General features: G+C 52.8%; 1 protein-coding gene across 1 annotated transcript in view; it reads left to right on the top strand.

The window, feature by feature from the left end:
• CHD1 (chromodomain helicase DNA binding protein 1) overlaps positions 1–23,412 on the top strand; it is a 1,544,591-nt gene that overhangs the window by 1,482,979 nt on the left and 38,200 nt on the right. Inside the window, exon 36 of the mRNA XM_086960963.1 lies at positions 22,576–22,792. Within this exon, the coding sequence (XP_086817089.1) occupies positions 22,576–22,792 (217 nt within the window). The remainder of the gene's footprint in view (positions 1–22,575; positions 22,793–23,412) is intronic.

Genomic DNA, 23,412 nt, shown 5'->3' with positions numbered 1-23,412 from the left:
AGGAGTCCTTAGCCCACGTTTCCGTAATGAAGACCCAAGAGAGTTTTCTGGCCTGTACAAAATCCTTAAATGCGAGATTATTCTTAATCAATGACCTCGCATTTACGAGAAACCCCTTATCACTCCTCAGGCTGCTACCCGAATTAACATTCGGACCTACCAGTGTAGCGTCCGAGGACGGAGCCGGCACCATAGAAGTATTTCGAAAACAGCGGCAGCCGGGGGAAGTCTGAAGCGACTCCGGGGCGTTCCTATGGTGGCATGGCAGCTTAGAAGGCATAATTCTGATCATATTCTGCCAAGAATACCTGATCCCTATGTGCTCACCTTCGGTATGCCCTGTCTCCCAGCCATCCAACCCGTCCTTAGCGCGGACGGGCGCAGACGGGCTGGACTCTGGCGTGACTCCGGCGTTACTGCGGCACACACGCTACGCGCCTGCATGTTGAGCCTATATAGGGCTCTAGCTAGTCAGCCTGACTGCTAGAGCGCTACCTGAAATGGCGTCCTGTCAGCGTCCCCTACCTGCCCCCAAGATGGCGCCGATTTTCCCAGAAAGCGCGAAGCGCGCTAAGAAGGACCCGCTGAAGCCGCGGTGAAGGGCACAATTATGGTGCAAGTGAGTGACAGTAATTTAAAAGCAGGGGAAATGTTTCAAAATGATTTTAAATTAAAAGACAAAAGCGGGGTATTTTAAAATATTACACAGCGCCTAAATGCCACAGCGCAACGCGCAGCAAAGGAAAGCCTTAACAGGCAGACCCACCTTCCACTGCCCCTTAAATACGTTTAAATGCCACTCCCACAACCCAAGACTGAATTAAAAAGTCTGGGTTTTTGGCTTGAACAAGACCTATCCCTGAAAACGCAAGCAAAAAAAACAGCTGGTACATGTGTGGGGTTACTGCGTTCCACCAGAAAGATCCTCCCATTACTTCCGGGTCCCTCACAGAAATTGCTAATTCAAGGTCTAGTCTTATCAAGACTAGACTATTGTAATGCTCTCTTTCTGGCGGCCCCAGAATTTACAATCAACATTCTTCAAAGAACACAGAATGCTGCGGCAAGGATCCTCACAGGGACCTCCCGTAGAGCCTCAGCCAAACCTGCCCTTAAGGCACTACATTGGCTGCCGATCCGCGAAAGGGTCAAATTTAAGGCCCTGTGTACCACTCATAAAGCTATGCAACATCAAGGGCCTCCAATGCTAAAAGCGATGATCTTCCCATATAGACCCAACAGGCCCCTACGCTCAGCCCAAGATCATCTGGCCACAGTCCACAGAATCAAAAAAGCCCGAACTGGAGGACGTCGCTTCTCGGTTACAGCGGCTACCACCTGGAATGCTCTACCATCTCATCTTCGTTCCGAAACCAATCATTTGATATTTCGGAAGCTTCTTAAAACGCATCTCTTTCCGCAATAACTATCCTCCCTACCACCGGCTTCCACCCCCGGAGGTTCTGCAATCTCAGCGCTGGGACGCTCACGGGCAGCCATGCGCTATAGAAAACCCAAATTTCATTTCATTTCATTTCATTTCACAGCGCAGCGCGCAGCAAAGGAAAGCCTTAACGGGCAGACCCACCTTCCACTGCCCCTTAAATACGTTTCGTTCTAACTGCCTCTGGTCAGTCAGCCTGACTGCTAGAGCGCTAGCTGAAATGGCGTCCTGTCAGAGTCCCCTACCTACCCCCAAGATGGCGCTGATTTTCCCAGAAAGCACGAAGCGCGCTAAGAAGGACCCGCTGAAACCGCGGTGAAGGGCACAATTATGGTGCAAGTGAGTGACAGTAATTTAAAAGCAGGGGAAATGTTTCAAAATGATTTTAAATTAACAGACAAAAACGGGGTATTTTAAAATATTACACAGCGCCTAAATGCTACAGCGCAGCGCGCAGCAAAGGAAAGCCTTAACAGCTTGCGCATGGGTGACCCGGTTGCTTACTTTCCGGCCTACCATCTCTTGGAGGTTCTCCACTAGGGCTTTGATGAGAGGGAGATCTTACTTCCGTTTGAGGGTTCGCTCCTTTCTTCCCTAACAGGGGCTTTGGAGGCGTCCTGCCTCAGGGGATCCGGTGCCTCACCACCTTCTGCACCGGCATATAACAGCGCTGCGTGACCCGGCCTGCCTTTCCCTCCACCCTTCTTCTGCCAATCAGCTTTTGCGGACTGCCTTTCCCTCCCTGCTGCCACTATTGACTCCGCCGTCCCGAGATGCCCGCTGGCTGGATTCTTGAGGGCGCAACATGTTCGCCTTGACCAGCGCTGCCCTGCGGGCCCTTAACACCTTGTGTGTTTTGGCTAGGGCCTCCTCTTGTTTGTGGGACTCGGCTCTGGGATCCGCAGCCTCCCAAGAGACGGTCCAGGTGGACTTACGGCATCATGCTGTGGATGGCCGGGTGCTAGCGGCGTTTATTCTACGCTCCGCTCTAGACATCTCAGAGGTGCTGGGCCGGGTTCATAGCTTCCTCAGTCGCCCTCCGTCGCCATGCATTGGGACAATTTGTGACTTGATGTTCTTCCTGTCATGTTGACCTACTTTCTGCTTCCTTGTCGGAGGTGTTATTGTTTGTGCTGTCATTAGCCCGGCAAGGGGGGGCGTGGCTTGGACGCCGATCGGGATGGCGGCGTGAGCTCGCAGCTCCGCGCGGAATCCCGCTAATTCTCCTGTTTTTCGGGACCCTAGGCGACCCGGAGACGACGCTCCTGCCCTCTGAAGTGTAAGGGGACAGCTGGGCGTAATCGGAGAGTCGCTGGGGGACTGCTGGCCCCGAGGAGATCGAGAGAGGAGGCGGCCGAGGTGTAGCCCAGGGTGTGAAGAAAATGGCGGCGAGGAGGTCGGACGGTCCCGAACTTCAGCCCTGAGCCCGGTTGTCGCCAACTAGCAAGGGACCCTGCACCCGGCTGCCCGACGCACTAGGATTGGCGGGGCGATGCCCTGAGACCAGGGGACGCTGACCCGATTCACCCAGAAGATCGGGGGCCCTCGTCGGCCACCGCCCTAAGACTCATACTTCCCCCCGCAGGCCAAGGGGGTGACGGAACGGAGCTCGTCCGCCTGGCCATTGTTCCTGTGAACGTCGTCGGGGACATAGCACTGCCCGGTGCCCGGTGGCCGGCACGGACCCACGGGCGTACTCGCAGAACGGGTGACCGGACTTGTGACGCAGCGCCCTGACATGGCGGCTATCGGAGGGCCGATGCCCGGGAGCCGCGAGGGGGACTCGGCGACATCGACTCGGCTGAGTGAGAGTCCCTCCACGGAGCTTGACCAGGAACAGCGGCTGAACCGGCGTTTGGATGCCATCCTTGAGGCGATCACCTCCACTAAGGAGGCATTGCACAATGACATTGCCCAAGTGGCCACGGGCCTGGGGCTGCTACGCGCGGATCACGCGAAGCTGGCGGATCGGGTCAAGGATCATGACCAACTGTTGCTGGACCTGAAGCCATCGGTGGTGACAGCAGAGCACAGGATCACGGACATTTTGGCCCGACTGGGCACACTGGAGCGGAGGGCGGAGGATGCCGAAGGCCGCAATAGGCGGAACAACGTGCGGGTCGTAGGCCTGCCGGAACGGATTGAGGGGGAGGATGCGGTGGCCTACATGGAGAACTGGTTTCGCACTGTGGTGGTGCCGGAGGGGCTTACTCCATTTTTCACTCTGGAGCGAGCTCACCGGGTGCCCGCTCGCCCGCCGGGGCTTGGCCGCCCCCCCCGACCGATGGTGGTGCGGCTCCTCCACTACAAGGACCGAGATCTCCTCATCCAGCGGGCCAGGATGTCGGGCCCTTATGAGGTGGAGAACAGCAAGGTAACGATCTTCCCGGACTATACGCAGGCGGTCCAGAAGGACAGGGCATCGTTCCTTGCTGTGAAGAAAGAGCTCAGGGAGGAAGGCATCCAGTACTCCTTGCTCTACCCGGCCAAGCTGCGGATTATCATGGATGGCACCACGCACTTTTTCCAGACTCCGGACGAAGTTTGGCAATGGCTTGAGTCGTACAGAGCGGGGACGGACAGATCACACCAAAGTCGGCGAGACCAACCCAAGCAGCCCCGGGTGCGGCAGTCACAACGCATCAGATCCCGCAACAGGCGCCAGCGGGAGAAACGGGAGGCTCAAATGGCGGCGGAGAAGAGGGATGCACTCGCAGCGACGGCGGCCATTACAGGGTCGCAACAGAACAGTGAACGGGCCGAAACGGACTCGGGAGGGGAAGGCAGCCGAACAGGAGAGGAACTTTCGGAGGCGGAGAGCCAGAAAGGGCCGATAGTAACCCCACAGACTTCGGAGGTTATTTTTTGCGGCTGAGAGAGAACTGGGACTAGATCGGGACTTCATGGTAGGGTGTTATCCTGTTGCTGGGGGGCGGGTTGCCGGGAGGGGGAGCTGTGTGTTTTGGAGGGGATGAAGTGCGGGACGCGGGCTCCGCTAGCTGGGGTCGGCGGCGACTCACCCCCCTTAGGCCCTTAAGGTCGACTGTGGTGGAGACCACAGGGTAAGTGTGTGAGGAGTTGGATCAAGGTTTGGATGGGGGCGGCCATTGGGTTCGTGTGCTCTGTCCTGGGGAGTGGGGTTTGGGGAATGTTTCAGTTTTGGGACTGTTTGGGGGGGGGCAGCGGGGACACGCCGTGAAGGCGTCACCAGGCGCTTTATAAATCTCTTTATTATTATTATGGACCGTTGTTATTTGATTCGGACTGTACGGAGTTGGAATGGGGACATTACCTAACTTGAAATGCCTAACGTGGAATGTCCGGGGGCTGCGGACTATGGTGAAACGTCACAAAGTACATGCATACCTAGTACGCAGGGGGGTTCAGATTGCTATGCTCCAGGAGACTCATCTCACCAAAAAAGAGTGCGCTGCCTTGCAGAAAAGATGGCGGGGCCAGGTCTTTGGCACCACTTACTCAGCGTATGCCAGGGGGGTCTTGATCTGGGTGAGGGCGGGGGTACCCTTCCAGGTGCTGAATCAGGCAATAGATCCGGATGGCATGTTTGTGGCGGTGGAGGGGAGGTTATATGGACGGGATGTGGTTTTCTGTTGTGTTTATGCACCGAACACTGACCAAGGCCGATACTTTGATGGCCTCTCGGGGTCCTTGGCCTCTTTCCTGGCGGGTCCGATAGTGCTAGGGGGGGACTTCAACTCGATTACTGATGTTGCTCTGGATAGGTCCCATCCCCCCCTAGTAGACTCTCCTGTGCGCAGGCTGGCCGCGCACAGGAAGGACTGGCAAGAACGATGGGGGTTGCTGGATGTCTGGCGGGAGAGGCACAGGGGAACCAGGGATTATTCCTTTTATTCCGCTCTCCATGATCTACATGTCAGGATCGATTCGGTGCTTTGCGGGGGATCCCTAGCCCCGTTGATTACCCATGCGGAGTACCTCGCTAGGACTATATCCGATCATAACCCCCTATTGGTGCATATTCAGTGGCAGAGGGAGCGCTCAGTAATACCAACATGGCGGCTTCGGCCGGAGACGCTGGAGGATTCTGTGTTTGACGAGGCGGTCCGGCAAGGCATTGATAGTTATTTCGGTGTGAATGAAGGCACGGCTGCGAGTAGATCTACTGAATGGGATGCAATGAAAGTGGTGGTGAGAGGGGTGTGTTTGGGCAGGTTCTCGAATGCTCGTACGACTGTGCTGAATGACCTAATGAAAGCGGAGGAAGCTTTGAGGGACTTGGAGCGCCGCAGGCCAACTAGGCCAGGTCTACAGGCCCAGTTGTTGGAGGCGAAGGAAGTGGTAGCCGCGGAGACGGAACGTTTGAGATGTTACGACTATAGGCAGTACATTCTCAGGGCACACGCAGAAAGGGACAAGGTGGGCACCCTCTTGGCCAGACTAGCTAACCCGGAACTTAGGGGCTGCCCGATCCTCAGCATCAATAATGCGCAGGGAGAGATGGTGTACTCCCAGGCAGCTATATTGGACCGCTTCAGGGGATATTATGAGGAACTGTACCGGAGTCAGCTGGGGGTGGGGGTTCAGGACATCGCGGAGTACCTGGGGGAGAGGCCGCTTCCGGTCCTGGACGAGGAGGACGCGAAGGAACTGGGTAGCCCGATCACGCTTACGGAAATTCGGGTTGCCATTAAACATATGGCCCGTAACAAGACGCCCGGGGTGGACGGACTGCCAATCGAGTTCTATCAACACTATACGGACATTCTGGTGCCCAGGCTGCTGGTGGTGTATACGGAAGCCTTCGAGAAGGGGGCATTGCCTGGCTCCATGCGGGAGGCCTTGATAGTACCGCTCCTCAAGTCTGGCCGGGATGCCGCGGACGTGAGGTCTTATCGCCCGCTGTCCATGCTGACGGTGGACTATAAGATCCTGAGTCGCATCCTAGCCACCAGACTCTCCCCTCTGTTGTTTGCCCTGGCGATGGAACCCTTGGCGGTCCATGCGAGGTCAGGCGACCGATACGCGGGGATAGTGAGTGATGGGCAATGGCATTATATATCGCTCTATGCGGATGACTTGCTCCTGTACCTAGCTGACACCTCGGGGGCATTGGTTGGAGCGATGGATCTGTTGTCCGAGTTCGACCGGCTGTCGGGCCTTAAGGTCAATTGGGCGAAGACTTGCGTGTTCCCGCTGAGAGCGGGATCGCCAGCCCCTAGCAGCGATTTGGGTGTGGTATGGGAACCCTCTTGCATCACCTACTTGGGTGTCCGCATTTACCACTTGGCTGCTGACCTTTTGGAGGGTAACATTGGCCGCTGTGTCCGGGCGCTGCGGGGCAGCTTGTCTTTCTGGTCAACCCTCCCGCTGACAGTCCTAGGCAGGATAGCACTGTTGAAAATGGTGGCGCTCCCCCGCTTCCTCTATTATTTCCGAACGCTGCCTGTCTGGATTCCCCAGGGGGTGTTTAGGGAACTGCGGTCAATGATAATTGGCTTTCTATGGGGGCATGGCCGCCGCAGAATAGCCCTGAGCACGCTACTTCGCCCCAAGCTGGAAGGGGGCATGGCTGTGCCCGACCTGGAGCTGTATTATCTGGCGGCGCAGTTGCAGGTCCTTACGCAGAACGTAGCCAGGGTGTTCCGGGGACCGGAGGAGGACCGGGATCGGGGGATACAGCGCCACGTGCTGTCATACATCGTAATGCAGCAGCGGCTCGAGCTACGGGCCCTCACCATGGAAGAGCGGACGCTCCGGCTGTGCTGGCAGAGGAGCCTTCGGAGAGCGAGGGCATCGCGGCCTTATGCCCCGGAGATACCGATCGGGATGTTGACGGCATTGCCGCACGGAGGAGATTGGTCCCCGTTGTTGGATTGGGAGGAGGCGGGGTTGCAGGTGGTGGGCGACTTGTACATAGATGGGGCTCTGGCGCCGTTCGAAGTGCTCCGGGACCAGTTCGGACTGCCTGAGGGGGGCTTTCTCCTACATGCGGCAGTTTTGGCTGCCGTACAAAAGCACTGGAGAGAGGGGCTCTCGGAACCCGCGACGACTATGGCGTGCCAATATGTGGTAATGGCAGCTGGTACATTCAAAGCTGTGACGTGCCTACATAATAGGATGCTGAACGAAGGGCTGGAACCACTCCACGGACTCAAAGCTAAATGGGAGGTGAGCGTTGGCCGGCCCATACCGGATACGGCATGGGGCCATATCCTGCGACGCACGTGGAAGGGCACTAGGAACGCGCGCTTTCAGCAGGTCCACTTCTATGTGCTCCATAGGGCCTATTTAACTCCTGAGAAACTACAGCGGTACTTTCGGGTGCCGGATGCCTGTTGCCCCCGGTGTTCGTCCCTAGGGGCGGACATGGACCATTTGTTTTGGGGGTGCCCGCAACTGGGGACCTATTGGGCGGAGGTAGGGGAACTCCTGAATGAAGTGACTGACAGGGAGGTAGAATTTGACATGGCAGCGTGCCTATTGCTCTGGTTCCCGCATACTAAGCACACCAAGGTGACAAGTAAATTCATAGACCTGGGTCTGATATTGGCACAGAGGGAAATATCGTGGCACTGGAAGTCCAGGGGAGGTCCCTCACTGCGTAGATGGAAGAATGAGTTGCTGCGGTGGTCTGACTGCGAGAGTGTGCTCCGGATGAAGCAAGCAGTAAAGTTGGGGAATGAGAAGGTACTGGATGCGGCGCGAGCATGGGAGTTAGTGGTACAGGCTTTGCGTGATTCTTTGGTTGAGGACGAGGAAGGCGAGAACTAAGCCGCTGGACGCCGCGGGGCGAACACAGAAGTATGGTACTACGCACTGTAGTGGACCCATCCAATTCGATAGGGCGAAGCACACACCTTAGCAGTTGCCAGGGGAGGGGGGGTGTTGGGGGGGTTGGCTATAGGGGGTTTGGGGAGGGCCGGAAGCCATTGGAGGGTTGCTTGTTAGGGCCTTGGACCTACTGGGACGGTGGCACTGAGTGGAGGGCAGACTGATTGGGTGGAACGGCCAGGTGCGCAGGCCCATATAGTTTAGGGCAGGCCCTGTAAGGGCGATATCGTTGATTACCACGGAGATGGCTGATGGGACTGTTGTTGTGGGGGGGGGGGGTAAAAGCAGATACACAAAACGACCTTCCGCCAGGGTCCCAATGGGACGTGCACTGTGATGTGTTCCTTTTGAGCGATGTGATATGCCGCCAGGCCTCCGGGATGCGGGCTGAATGGCTGTGTACAACTGTGAACTATCATTGGACGGGGGGAGCCCACAAGTGCACTGGCTGTTTAATTGTATCCTGTGGTTTGTAACTCTGCAATAAAAATATATTTAAAAAAATAAATAAATTAGCCCGGCAAGGCCTTTCCTTGGGTACTGTTAAAGGTTAATGTTTTCCCAACTCGTTTTTTTTGTGGTTGCCGTATCTTATATGGTTGGCCCTGTATAGCCACCAGGCACGTCACTTCTGACATGGACAACTCCAACGCAGCGCTTCTTGACGCCACCTACTGCGAGCAAAGGTTCTGCTCAAGTTTTTCTGGATCCAGTCTTAGGCCTGGGGAATATTCTAAGGTGAGTAATCTGGTTAGGTCCTCTACCAGAAAAAGTGTTACCAGAGGTAAGTTGTACTTTTGAGCTTTGTGGATGATGTCCAGAAAGAAAGTGATGTCACCACACTTGGGTGGCACCTATATATGTCTCCAGCTTTAACTTCTAGGGCAGAATGGGATCGACTGTGAGCCGCAAAACACCTCATACTTTTGCGCAGATCCCGTCTGGATGTTTTGAAAATGAGGAATCCATAGTTAGATAAGCATATGAGCAAGAAGAGCGTTGCAGAAGGTCAGTAACTTGTTCATGTAGGCCTAGAGATCAGGGACCAGGTGTGAGGAAATGGGGTGTATTGTATTTTCTGATGGATACATCTGCCTGTGGATTCTTCATCTTTTGAATTACCCCTTGCGCAGCAATCCACAGAAACGTTTTCATAGCTCTCCCATGTCGACGATGACGTCACTATGGACCTGCTCCGCTCACAACTCCGCATGATGTCATCAGAGCCATAGGAAGACCTTGTCAGCATGCTGATGTCTGTTCCCTTTTTCTGCACTGTCGGTGCGTACCTTTTTTTCTAGGACTCTACATTTCTTTGTAGTTTAACATTGTTACTTTTGTCTGTAATTGTAGCAGTGCGATGGCTGCGCAGATAAAGTCTGAATTTAAACCTTTTAGGGGCTGTAGGGTTCATATGTCCATCTCGGACCTCCACTACCATTGCCTTTGGTGCCTGCCGTCTGACCATGATGTCGAGGGATGCTCTTCATGTCGCTGTATGAACCCTAAGGCCCTTAAGGAGAGGGAAGCTAAACGGTTCCTAGCCATCGTGAAGAAGCAGAAGAGGGGTCGGAAAAGTACAAATATGAGGTTCAAGTCACCGGCGCCGCACACCTCGAAGTCGTCGAGAAAGCACAAGAAGCGACGTCATGGCTCCAGACATCGCTCTTCTAAGGACAAGTCGCCAATGTCGGGATCCCCAGATTTATGACTTCACAGGAATGATGAGGTCTCGCCTTCCCCTTCACAGCAGGTGACTCTGGCTGCTTCTCCGACTCCCAGGGGATCTCTGACACCCATGGAAGCATCGCCTTTGCCTCCGACCACTCCACCTCCTGCTCCAGCGCCACAGCCAGATCCAGCCTTACGGCCTTGAGTTGTTCCTGAGCAGACTTTACTGGATCCATACCCACCTTTTCGGTCTACAGGTACTAATCCTTTGCATTTTTAAATGCGATGTGCGACATGTTTGCCAGTGCACCTAACCCTTCCGGTGCGCCCCGTTGGGCCCATGGGACCGCTTTAATTCAACCTTCATTCTGCCCAGGCACCTTTCATGCAATGACCCCGAATTGGCCTCTCCCGACGCCAAGGTTCTTGATGCTGATTCTGTCCCCGGATTTAAGGGTGGATTATTCTCTGGTGCCGGTTCGGCATCATAGGGCGCCTCTGGCCGTCCCTGAAGGGCCTCTATTGACGCTGACTCCGAAGTCACCGGCGCCGCATCCAGCACTAACGCAAATACAGAAGATAAGTTTGAGAAGGGAGGCACAGAGGCTCCTGGAAGAGGAAGAATTCCAGGAGCAACAGGAAGAGGCGGAGGAAGGGGAGATACTGGATCCCCTACATGAATTTGAATGGCTTCAGGAAGCTAGTGGGCTGGATACATCACCAGAGTGGAAACTCTCTTCTCCTAAAGCACTTCCTTGTCGGGTGGTTTCTTCCTATCCTTCTGTCATCATGAAGCCTGCTGACCTTCTGGATTTACAGTTGCCTACTGCAGAGGTCAAATCGAACATTCTGACATAGGTTCTTTACTCTTCTTCATCGGTGATAGAACCCTTGCTTCCATTTAATGAGGCGTTGACAACTCATTCTGGAAGTATGGCAAAAGCCTATGTCTGCCCCAGCTGTGTCAAGAACGGGGACAAGGCAATACAAGGTTGCGCCTGGGATCCAGCCTTTTTATCAAGGCACTCTTCACCCAAGAGCTTGGTGGTTCAGGCTTCATGTTCTTAAAAGCAATCTTCAGGTTCCTTTCCATCCTCTCCTGGGAGTTGGGACTCAAAAGAATTGGAGTTGTCAGTGAAAAAGGTATTTTCATCAGCCAGTGTGTCTTTAAAGTCGACTAATGTAACATGCCTGCTGGGACGCTATATCCATGCGTTGATGGACTCGACCAAGGAAGTGATTCCTAAACTCACACAGGATATCCAGGGCCACTTTGCAGAGGTGCTCTCAGACACTCCAAACGGCGGACTGGCAGGTTATTCAGTATGAGCTTGACACGGCTGACTACGTTGCTAGGGTGATGGATTCCTCATTATATACTAGGAGGCACGCTGGGCTGAGAGGATCATGTTTCTCTCCAGATGTTCAGGCCACACTTTTAGATCTTCCTTTTGATGGCTCTAGACTTTTCAAGACCAAGGCGGACTCAGCGCTACATTGCTTTAAAGACAGTAGAGCTACCGCTAGATCTCTAGGTTTGCAATCTCAGCCTAGGGGTTTTGGATACCAAAGATTTCGGGACTCTGGAAAGGCTGCTCCATTTCGGGCCCAACAGGAGCAGCAGCAAAAACAGGTTGCTGCTGTATAGACCATACAGAAGGAAGGGTAGAGGTTGTCTGCGGTGATCTGCTCGCCAACAAGTCTCCTCCTCCTCCTCCTCCTCTTCCTCCTTCTCTCCAGTTGCCCCAACTGGCTCCACAGGGAAGCAGCTCTAGATCGCTCATCTTAGAGCATGTTGGACCCGTGAGATATCGGGTATCCCATTTTCTAGAAAAAGGGAAATATGTTACATCAGATCTTTCAGTTTTGAACCTTATAGAAAATGGATACGCCCTTCCTTTCTGGGAGTGTCCCCCTTAACAGGGTTGGTGTTCAGAGGATCATCTGTTGATTCTGCAGCAAGAGGTTCTATCTTTGCTACATTAGGGTGCAATAGAGGTCGTTCTGTAGCAGGAAAGGGGTCAGGGGTACTACTCCCGGTATTTCCTGATTCCCAAAAAGGACCGACAATTGAGACTGATCCTAGACCTCAGGATCTTGAATTTTTACTTCAAACAGGAGAAATTCAAGATGTTGACCCTAGCTCAGGTTCTAATGGCACTGCAGCAGGAAGACTGGATGGTGTTAATCAATTTACAGGATGTGTACTTTAGCATTCCAATCCTAAAGTTGCATTGGAAGTATCTCAGTTTTACAGGACCCTATGCTCTGTCTCCCGCTCAGGGCAGACCTCCTCTCGTAGGCCCAGGGGTAGGTTCTACACCCCCGCCTCCACAGCCTGCACCTTCATGCCAGGAGTTTGAACAGGGCTACCTGAGTTTTCTCTCTCCCCCGGATTTGGTGGATGTTATATTATTGGCCAGAATACACTCCATCAAATTTGTTTATACTGGTAGCTGGTCTTGGTTTGTTAATTGGCGTGGAGAGAGATCAATTGACCCTCTGCAGGCCCATTTGTCTAATATTCTGAGTTTGACTCTTTCCTTCGCTCAACAGGGTTGTGCAGTAGCAATTGTTAAAGGCTACTTGTCTGACTTGTCTTCCTTTCTCGGGTTACCAGACCAACCCTCTTTAAGTCTCCGATAGTCATGAGATTCATTAAAGGTCTCACTAACAGGTTTCCTCCCACTCCGTTTATCATGCCTCAGGTGTATTTAAATTTAGTTCTTACTTTCCTGATACTTTCCGGATGCCCCTTTGAGCCTCTTCATAGTTGTCCGTTGAGGCTTCTGTCATTCAAGACTATTTTTCTGATTGTGATTACCTCTGCCAGGAGGGTTAGTGATCTGCAGGCGATTAGTTCAAGCCTCCTTTCACCTCGATCCATGCAGATATAATGGTTCTTCGGAACAGTGTTGCTTTCCTGCCTAAGGCGGTCACTCCCTTACAACTAAGACAATCTATCACTTTACCCACGTTCTATCCTCCCCCTCACCCTTCTAAGGAGGAGGAGAGAGTTCACCACCTTGACCCCAAGAGGGCGGTCAGCTTCTACCTGGACAGGTCTAAAGACTTCAGGCTGGACGACCAACTCTTCATTGGTTACATGGAAAAAATGAAGGGCAACGCTGTCCACAAAACAAACGCTGCCAGGTGGATCATCCTCTGCATCAAGGTCTGTTATGCTTTGGCCAAGGAGCCGCCTCCTGAAGGTATTCGAGCTGATTCCACCAGAGCAAAGTCTTATTCTTCGGCTTTGGCTAGAGGTGTCCCTGTTGTCACCATCTGCAAGGCTGCAACTTGGGCTTCCCTCCACACTTTTGCTAAGCATCACTGCTTACACACAGAGGTAAGGAGGTACGGCCACTTTGGAAGTTCTGCGCTTCAGGATTTCTTGGTATAGGTAGGAGGGCACCCTCCTCCAAGAGCTGGACTGCTTGTTGAATCTGAAAGAAACAGGTTAGTATTAGATTCCTTACCTTAGAATATCCCCAGGCATCAGACTGGATCCGGAAACTTTTGCGTAGCAGTATCCTTGCGTGTCGGTAGGCTTCATCTGAGGCTCCGCGTCCGTCGTCGGCGTAGTTGGTGCCGGGATGACGTTGCCGGAGTACTCTCGCGCACTGATGTCAGTTCTTCTTTTTTTTTTTCGCGACAGCAAGCGCCGATCCTGAAAAAGTGGTACCCTTAGTCAATTTTTGACTAAACTTTTTAGATCATTTTTGGTCATTTTTCGAAGTCTATCGACTCCGACGATGCCGGTAGGGATGCCCGGGTTCAAACCCTGCATCGACTGCAGCCGACTGATGTCGGTTACCGACCCCCATCACCGGTGCCTTCACTGTCTGGGCCCCGACCACGACAACAAGTCCTGCTCCGACTGCCGGGCCCTGACGTCCAAAGCTAGACAGGAGCGGTCCCGCAAGCGACTCGAGCTACGGCAGTCGGCCCCGCACCGCTCGAGGTCCCGGTCCAAAAGGAGGTCGAGGGACCGGTCGCGGGGTCGGAGTCATCATAGCTCGGGGAGTCGTCACCAGTCTTCGGGCTCGAAGTCCTCAGGTAAGAGGCACAAGAGGTCGAAGAGGCGTCATCACTCTTCCGGCTCCCCCCGACGCTCGCGCGACGCGGCCGAGGGTTCAGGTGACATTGCCCACGCGGCTCTGTCTGAGCCGCAGGCGTCGCGGCCTGCTTCATACCTGTCGGTCCCTGGGCAGAACGCAACGCCGGAGGAGATAGAGGCCTTCCTTATCCGTCGGGTTCCGCGGCGCCTTCGGGCCCAGTAGCCCCAACTGGGGGCCCCAGCGGGTCGGGTGCTTCGACCCTGGTGGCGTCAGGTGCTTCGGTCCCGATGCCGCCGGCGACTTCGATCCCGGCGCCGCAGGTCCCCGTTGGATCCGGTTCCGGATCCGGGTCGTCGCCGGTCGACCTTACAACCCTGCCGGCGCCGATCCCCAAGGTGTCGCATCTGGCGCCGCCTACGGGCGGCGCCGTCCCTGATTCCCAACCTCGATTCAGGTCCGGCGTCAGACCAGTATTCGACGCCGCTAGGAGATTTCTACTTCTATGACCCAGCCCCATCCTTTGGCCCTGAGTTTCAGGAGATGGGTGACGAGGGGGATTGGGAGGGGTCTGAGGACCCTCTCGCACAGGAGTGCCAGTCTTATCAGGACTGGACAGGTGAGCTAGGGGAGACCAGTGGTCTGGACACCTCTCCAGACACTGGTTTTGTCTCCCCTCCTACTGTGGCTACGGAGGAGGGAGCTGCCTATAGTGTGGTGCTGACGTGGGTGGCCAAGGCCCTGGGCCTGGTGCTCCCCGTCGCGGCCGTGAGGACTAACCTCCTCACTGAGGTCCTTAAACCGCAGGCAAGCTCGGTTGAGCCTCTGCTGACGTTTAATGAGGCCTTGTCTGACGTTCTTCTGGGCACTTGGTCCAAGCCCGCTACAGGTCAGCCTGTAAATAGGAAGGTGGCCAGACGCCACCGCCTGGCTCCGGGCGACCCTTGCTTTCTGTCCACCTACCCCACCCCGAGAGCCTGGTCATCCAGGCCTCTAACTTGCAGACCGCATTCCCGACGGCTCCCCCTGATCGGAAATCCAAGAGGTATGAGCAATAAGGGAAACAGGTATTCTCCTCCCTGAGTTTGGGGTTGCGGTCATTCAACACTGCGTGCCTCTTGGGCCGTTACACCCACTCTCTGTGGGACACAGTCGCGGACCTGTTGCCACAATGTCCGGAGGAGGCCCAGACTAAACTCGCCCAAGCCCTTGCGGAGGGTCGAGATGCGGCACGGTATTCCATCTGGTGTGGGTTGGATACCACGGACTCACTGGGCAGAGCGATGGCAACGACGGTGGCGATTCGTCGCCACGCCTGGTTGAGGTCCGCCAACTTTTCGGCTGATGTCCAAAACAACCTTATGGACATGCCGTTTGATGGCCGTCGCCTCTTTGGCGACAAGGCAGACCATGCGCTTGAGCGCTTTACGGACTACAGGGCTGCAGCCAAGTCCTTGGGCCTCTCGGCCCCGCGCCAGCAAACGGCTGACTTCCGCTCCTTTCGTGGCCAAGGAAGGGGTGCTCCCACACGTCCTGCCAGCCACGGGCCGCAGACTACCATCCAGCACGGTGGCGGACGTGGAAACCGCTGTGGCGGCGATCGGGGACAACGGCGAGGTTAGTCCACACCTACCCTGCAGCATCCGCCTCAAAACCCTCCAAGTCCGAGCTTTCAGGCCCATGTGACGCCAGTGGGGGGCAGGGTTCGCCATCACCACCTCCACTGGCGCACTGTCAAATCGGACAGGTGGGTGTTGCAAATCGTCCGAAGGGGCTACTCCCTCCCCTTCGAGACCTCTCCTCCAGCCATGCCACCGCAGAACCACCGTGTGTCGGGGGACCACTTGCAACTTCTGCAGGAGGAAGTTACGGCCCTCTTGGCCAAGGGGGCCATTGAGCGCGTTCCTGGGCCAGAAGTAGGGTGTGGTTGTTACTCCCACTACTCTCTGGTACCCAAGAAGGGCAAAGGGGGCCTACGCCCTATCTTGGACCTGCGGAACGTCAACGGCTTCCTCCGGAAGGAGAAGTTCAAGATGCTGACACTGGCTCAGGTCTTAGCTGCCCTGGACCCGGGAGACTGGATGGTAGCGTTAGACTTGCAGGACTTTTATTTTCATATCCCCGTCCTGCCGGCCCACCGGCGCTACCTGCGGTTCACGGTAGGCCGCGAGCACTTTCAGTTTACTGTGCTCCCCTTCGGCCTTACCAGCGCCCCACGGGTGTTCACGAAGGTGATGGCGGTGGTCGCAGCTCATCTGCGCAGGTTAGGGGTTTCAGTCTTCTCCTACCTCGACGACTGGTTGTTGAAGGCGGGCTCGCCCCAGGCAGTCGTCAGCAACCTCAAGACTACGGCCGACCTCCTGTACCAGCTGGGGTTTTCCATCAATGTGCTGAAGTCACACCTGTGTCCCTCTCAGAAGCTCCTCTTCATCAGAGCGGTTCTCGACTCGGCGCAGTTTCGGGTTTATCCTCCCTAACAGCAGGTTTGTGATATTCAGGCTCTGATTCCGATCTTTCAGCCTTTATCCCGGGTCTCAGTCAGGTTGACGCTGCGGCTTCTGGGGCTGATGTCCTCCTGCATCCTTCTGGGGCATCACGCCCGGTGGCAGATGCGGGCTATGCAGTGGGACCTGAAGTTTCAGTGGGCCCAGCATCAGGGCGACCTGTCCGACCATGTCCTGATCTCGGAGGGCACGGCGAAACAGCTGCAGTGGTGGCTTACGGACAGTGATTGGGTCAGCGGCAGATCCCTCTCCCTACCCTAACCAGAGCATGTAGTTGTGACAGACGCGTCCCTCCAATGTTGGGGGCCACATGGGAGAGGCGGAGATCAGAGACCTCTGGTCTCCGGTGGAGTCCCGGCTCCACATCAACCTTCTGGAGCTGCAGGCAATTCGTCTTGCACTGAAGGCATTCCTCCTCTCTGTCCAGGGGAGTGTAGTGCAGGTGTTAACAGACAACACCACCGCCATGTGGTACTCCAACAAACAAGGCGGGGTGGGGTCGTGGACCCTCTGCCAGGAGGCTCTGCGCCTCTGGCAGTGGCTGGAACATCAGGGCGTGACCCTTGTGGTTCAACACCTGGCAGGTTCTCTAAACGCCAGGGCGGACGAACTCAGCCGTCGGTGCATGATGGATCACGAATGGCGTCTGAACTCGGACGTGGCGCAAGGCCTCTTTCAGCAGTGGGGAGAGCCTTGGTTAGATATATTCGCCACAGAAGAGAACGCGCAATGTCATCAGTTCTGCGCGTTGGAATCTCCAAGGCGGCACTCGCTCGGAGATGCATTTCGTCGCGAGTGGAGTTGCGGTCTATTGTACGCCTTTCCGCCTATACCACTTCTGCCCAGAGTGCCGAAGGAGATCAAGCGCGACCGGGCTCAAGTCATCCTAGTGGCTCCGGACTGGGCACAAATGTACTGGTATCCCGAGCTACTCAGCATGTCAGTCGATCCCCCGGTTCGTCTTCCTCTTCAGGAGGAACTTCTGTCGCAGCAGCAGGGGACGGTCCTCCACCCGAACCTGTCCAGTCTCCACCTCCATGCTTGGAGATTGAGCGGCGACAGTTGAGGCCATTTGACTTGCCTCCTGAAGTTTGTAATGTGATTCTGGCAGCCAGGCGTCCCTCCACAAAGTCGGTATACGCCTGCAGGTGGAACAGATTTGTGGCATGGTGCACAGCAAAGGCTGTGGATCCCCTTTCTGCCCCTCTTTCAGAGGTTCTCCTCTTTCTTCTCTCTCTTGCCCAGCAGGGCTCTGCTCTGGGCACTATCAAGGACTACCTCTCGGCCATTTCCGCCTTCTTAAGGCTACCTGATCAGCCCTCTTTGTTCAAGTCCCCAGTTGTAAATAGGTTTTTGAAAGGCATTACTCATATGTTTCCTCCTGTTCCTTTCGTGATGCCTCAGTGGGACTTGAACCTTGTTCTGACATATCTGATGTGCGCTCCTTCGAGCCGCTTCATAACTGTCCTCTTCGTCTCTTTACTCTGAAGACTGCATTCCTGGTTGCCATCACCTCTGCCAGGAGAGTGAGTGAGCTCCAGGTTCTTTCCTCCAAGCCTCCTTTCCTTTCTGTCCATCCGGACAAGGTTGTGTTGCGGACAAGACCCTCTTTCCTGCCCAAGGTAGTCACAGCCTTCCACATCAGGCAGTCCATCACCTTGCCCACCTTCTTTACGCCTGCGCATCCCTCTAAAGAGGAAGAGCGTCTCCACCGTCTATACCCAAAACGTGTTCTCTCATTCTATCTGGATCGCACACGCCAGTTCCGGGTGGATGACAAACTCTGACCATCTCTCGGTGGGTCGTGTTGTGCATCAAGGCATGCTACTCTTTGGCTAAGAAGGAGCCTCCTGTTGGACTGAGGGCCCATTCCACTCGGGCCACGAAGGCCACTACTGCCCTGGGCCGGGGAGTCCCCTTGCAGGACATCTGTCAGGCAGCTATGTGGGCCTCGCTGCACACGTTCGCAAGACACTACTGCCTGGACAGCCAAGTGCGGAGGGATGGCTTCTTTGGCTGTTCCGTCCTCCAGGACTTTCTGGTGTGATTATTGGTTCGCAGACCCACCACCGGGGTTGGTATTGCTGGGGTATCTATTCTAAGGTAAGGAATCTAATACTAACCTGTTTCTTTCAGATGCACAAGTTACTTACCTTCGGTAACGATATATCTGTAAGAAACAGTAGTTAGTATTAGATTCCTTACCGCCCCACCCCTCCTCCCCGTTCTGCGAACCGATATCTAGGATTACGGTCATCCCCTTTCAGGGCCCTAGTTTCATGGCACCAGTTTTGGTTTTTATCATGGCTCTGCGTTTCTGGCGCGGAAAAGCTGTGTATAAGAACTGACGTCAGCGCGCGAGGGCGGCGTCTAAGTACTCCGGCGACGTCATCCCGGCGCCAACGACGACAGACACGGAGCCGCAGACGACACCTACCGACGCGCAAGGGTACTGCTACGCAAAAATTTCCGGATCCAGTCTGACGCCTGGGGATATTCTTAGGTAAGGAATCTAATACTAACTACGGTTTCTTACAGATATATCGTTACCGAAGGTAAGTAACTTGTGCTTCAATTCAAAAGGTGAGGAATTCACAAGCAGATGTATCCATCAGAAGAACAAGTTACTTACCTTCTGTAACACTTTTTCTGGTGGATTCAGGATCTGCCTGTGAATTCCCCACTGACACACCGCATCCCCATTGCCTGCCTGCTTATACCGAAAAGATGTATGGAATGAAATGCATGTGTTTTGTTGTTATTCAAAATAATAAATGTCTATATCTTAAAATTTCGAGTTTCTTTTCTTCTTTAAGTAGTATACAGTGTATACTTTAGGGATTATTTCTTTACTGTGTATACATGTGAAATTCCGGTTCACCCGTTCACCTCGAAGGCACGAAAAAAAGAGTGGAACTGATGTCAGCACGCCGTTGAGGTCTTCTTATGGCTCTGATGACGTGACACGGAGTTGCAAGCAGAGTCGGTCCATAGTGGCGTCCTTGTTGACTCGGGAGAGCTATGAAAAAGGTTTCTGTGGAAAGCTGCGCAAGGGGTAATTCAACAGGTGGGGAATCCACAGGCAGATACTGTATCCACCAGAAAAAGCGTTACCGCAGTGTACCAGTCGGGGTTACCAGCAAGGTCCACAGAAACTTGTATTTCCTCACGAACAGCAGTCTTCAGCCACTTCCACTGCCAGTAGTCCTTTGACTTCTATGGGAGTGGTCCTGATGCAAGGGAAACAGGATGTTGAAGATTCTTTGCAGTTGACTGGTGTCTTCCTGGGGCTACTACTCAATTCACGGGGTTGGTGAGGCGATCTTGGGCACAGGGGTCGACGTCCCTCGAAGTTTTCTTGACCTAGGCAGAAGTCCATTCGCTACTGGGCTACCAGTCGTCCAGTACTGCGGTTTACTTCTTTTGTCTGTAACTTGCCTTCTGGGTGACCCAGCTGCACCCTGAGGACTTTCCTGGGTCTAGCAGACTCAGGTACAACTTTGAAGCACCGAGTTGATCTGTTAGGCTGCACTGGGGCGAGTAGCGATGGTCTGGAGACCTCAGCTACCAACTCGCCAAGCAAGCTACCTCAGCTTTTGTGGCCCTGTGCTGTGAACATGAGGTCAGCCAGCTGGCCCTTGAAGTCTCTTCTTCTGGCTGAGGCTCTGGAATGACATCTCCAGAAGCTGCACACAGCAGTCCTTTCTTTCACTCGCCCAAGGTGCAGTTGGCACAGTCCAACTTGAGTGCAGCCTCTTCTTCATTGGGTCCTTGGTACAGCAGGGCATTCCTCCTTCTGTCTGCTTGTCTAGTTGTATATCTGACTTCTGGGTGCAGGAGATGCCCTTTTTATGCACAGAAATTGCCCTCAGATGGCAGAACCCCTCTCACTGGGCTAACTGCCTACGAGGGAAACCAGTTTGGCAACTGTTCCCCTTTCCCCCGCCCCTGCTGCCAGCCTGTCTGCCTACATAATAGGGCAGCCCCTCCCACGCATGCTTACTACTTACCCTTCAGAGGTGGCTTCCCCTTTGAAGCTCACCTTTTAGGCCAGCACCTAAGTTTGGCTTCCTGCCAGGAACACCTCCTCTCGAGGCAGCCTCTATTGGTACCTTTCCTGGGAGTTGTTCACATGTCGCCCCAGGAGGACAGAACACTGTCTTGTGGATAGCCTCAACAAATGCCTACTGGAAGGCTTAGGCAACAGAGTAGCATCTTTCTGAAAGTTGCATGTGGCAACAAGTTAAATTAATTTCGACTTGGGGATCAAGTGAGGCTTAATGTATTAAGTAATTTGCTACCTTGAAGTATCAACTTTGGAAGTACCATTTACAAGTTAACACAGCTGAGTTGTCAGTGTGTAAATCTGTACTTGCCAATGAGACTACCTTGTCTCTCCCTGTAAAAAAATAATTGTAGTTTTTTACTGTTATAACATGTTAAACACATGTTCTACTTTAGTAAAATGTTGCACCCTGCATTAGGGCTTGCTATTGCTACTGTAAGGGTGAGTTACACACTTCAGAAAGGGAATTTGGGCTTTGCTGCAGCTTAAAATGGCAAAGTCAAGTTAGCAGTTTAAAACTGCCCCTCCAGTCTGCAGTGGCAGACTGGGAGCCATATTGTACCTTATCCCACTCAGGGTGGCACAACAAGTGCTGCGCTCACTGAAGGGACACTCTAACTTACTCTTAATCTAACCCTGGTACCATATACTTGGGGCTCAAAAATAAGACTATGTCTATTAGGTATAAGCCAATCAACCATGTCTCTCTTTAAAGCTTAGAGCACCTGCACTAAGCCCTGATTAGCAGGGCTCTGAGCATTGCAAAGCCATCACACCAGCGCCTAGTAGTCTAAACAGGTCAAAATATTGGGGGCGAAACCTGCAAAAAGTCTGTTGCCCTACAACAGGTTGTGCGGCAGCTGCTGCTGTTCTCATGAAATGTTCTTGTTAGTCAAATTTTCAAAGTGTCTCCTTGGAGAAAAGGCCTTGCTTTTTGCTACTTTGTAGTCAGAAACCTGATTCTTGATTGTAAGTATCATAGTTGAAAGAGTAGTTATTATCACCTTTTCTCAAATCTTCCTGTGTAAATGAACACACTGACACTGCATTGCACTCATGGGACATTGGGAACAGTTGAGTTCCATAAAAATGCTTGCACAAAATTCTGCTATGTTAATAGTGATGTCTATCACTCCTGTTATATGCTTTTTAGGGGATTCGGGGGGAGGGGGGGCGACATGAGAAAACAAGCCTGCAATTTTTATATGTCTGAATTTGAATTTAATGCAATTAATAGTCATTGAAATAATAGCATGTATTGTCTTTTAGTAAGTTCCTTTTTCTATGTACTCTGCATTACAATGTATTTTCCTTCCTTCTATGGTGCAGGGAAAATAGGCAGAACTGATATCTTGGATACAGGCGGCATCTGTGTGGATCTATAATGCCACTTCTAGCTCCATAGATCAAAGTGGTCTGCATTAACCTTGTGCCTGTCTGCAGACATGTTTAAATAGTGTTTCAAGTACTGCTATTTTAAGGTTTTGTGGCTTTACTTAGAGACCCTTATCTTGGGATTTGTGTTATGAGGATGGTTGCCCTAGTGTGTATGCATGTTTGTGCGTTAAGTGTTTTTGGAATCTTTCTAAGATAAGCAATCCGCTTGAAGAAGTATTTCACTTGGTTAACCTCTTAAGAACCCTTAGTCTCTGAGGCACAGTAATTTAAATAAAACTTTTATTTGTTGCACAGGCGGAACTTATATGAGAGATGGGTGCAGAAGGGTTAACTTCCTGTGATGACCAATTTGTTTTTGTGTGTATGTGTGCTCTGCTCTAACATCTTTTGTGGTCTGTTCTGGGAAGTATCAAGGTTTCCACAGTCAACTTTAGCCTGGGAATGTTTCAAGTTTGATTAGTGTCTTTGAAGATTTGCTATCAGGAAAATTGTTTTGAGTATTCATCTGGGCAACAGATTTCCAAAGGTAATTTACTATTTCATTTTCAGTCTTAGGGAGTTCTACCTCTTAATATTTCTTCATAATTACTGTAACATGCTGATCGTTTTGTTTCAAAACAGATGTTGACAGGCTGAAAGATAATACAAACCATGATGACAGCAGCAGAGACAGTTATTCATCTGAAAGACATTCATCGCAGTATGATAATCACAAAGAGCGACATCAAGGTGACGCTTACAGCAAATGTGAGTCAAGGAAAAGACCATATTCCTCCTTCAGCAATGGCAAAGATCACAGGGATTGGGATCGGGATCATCACTTCAAACAGGAAAACAGGTAAATTGTGTGATTGATAGTACTTAATCTAGCATCTGGACCTAAACATTCCCATCGTATTGCAAGGAATCCTAATTAAATGATATAACTGGATACTGCATCTATAAGCCTATGATTTGTGACTTTAGAGCTTTACTGGACCACTCTTTCTGTCCTATCATTTTAACAATTTAGGTTGACTGTCTCTTTATGATAGATCATGTTCTTATATAGGATCAGCCTCATAATGTGCTTTCACTTTTTGCACTCGCAATAGGTTTTCTCCATTTATCATGTGGGTTATATATTCAGATGTATTTGGGTGTAGCATGTGCTTCTGGCTGTTGATGTTAAGCTATTGGAAGTTTGAGAGCTAATCACATTTCTTAACTCTCTGAACTCGCCTGGCAATTCCTTCTATCCATGCTGTTCTATAATTGATTCTTTAAAAATACTTTTACACAAAATCGTGAACTAAGTACATGGTAAAGAGGTTGATGATGACTAGTGCCATTGATTATACCAGGGCGGCTGCAGCCTCTTGTGGTTATACCGCTGTACAGAGTCGTCCCACTGCTCGGAACACAAGCCACCATCAATGAGAATAGTTGGTATTAGAGAGTAATTGCAGAATTATGCTT

Source organism: Lissotriton vulgaris, chromosome 3_1, assembly GCF_964263255.1.
Source record: "Lissotriton vulgaris chromosome 3_1, aLisVul1.2, whole genome shotgun sequence".
In the NCBI taxonomy this organism is placed as follows: Eukaryota; Metazoa; Chordata; class Amphibia; order Caudata; family Salamandridae; genus Lissotriton; species Lissotriton vulgaris.
The sequence above is the reverse complement of the archived record's forward strand: the minus strand, read 5'-3'. Positions and strand labels throughout refer to the sequence as shown.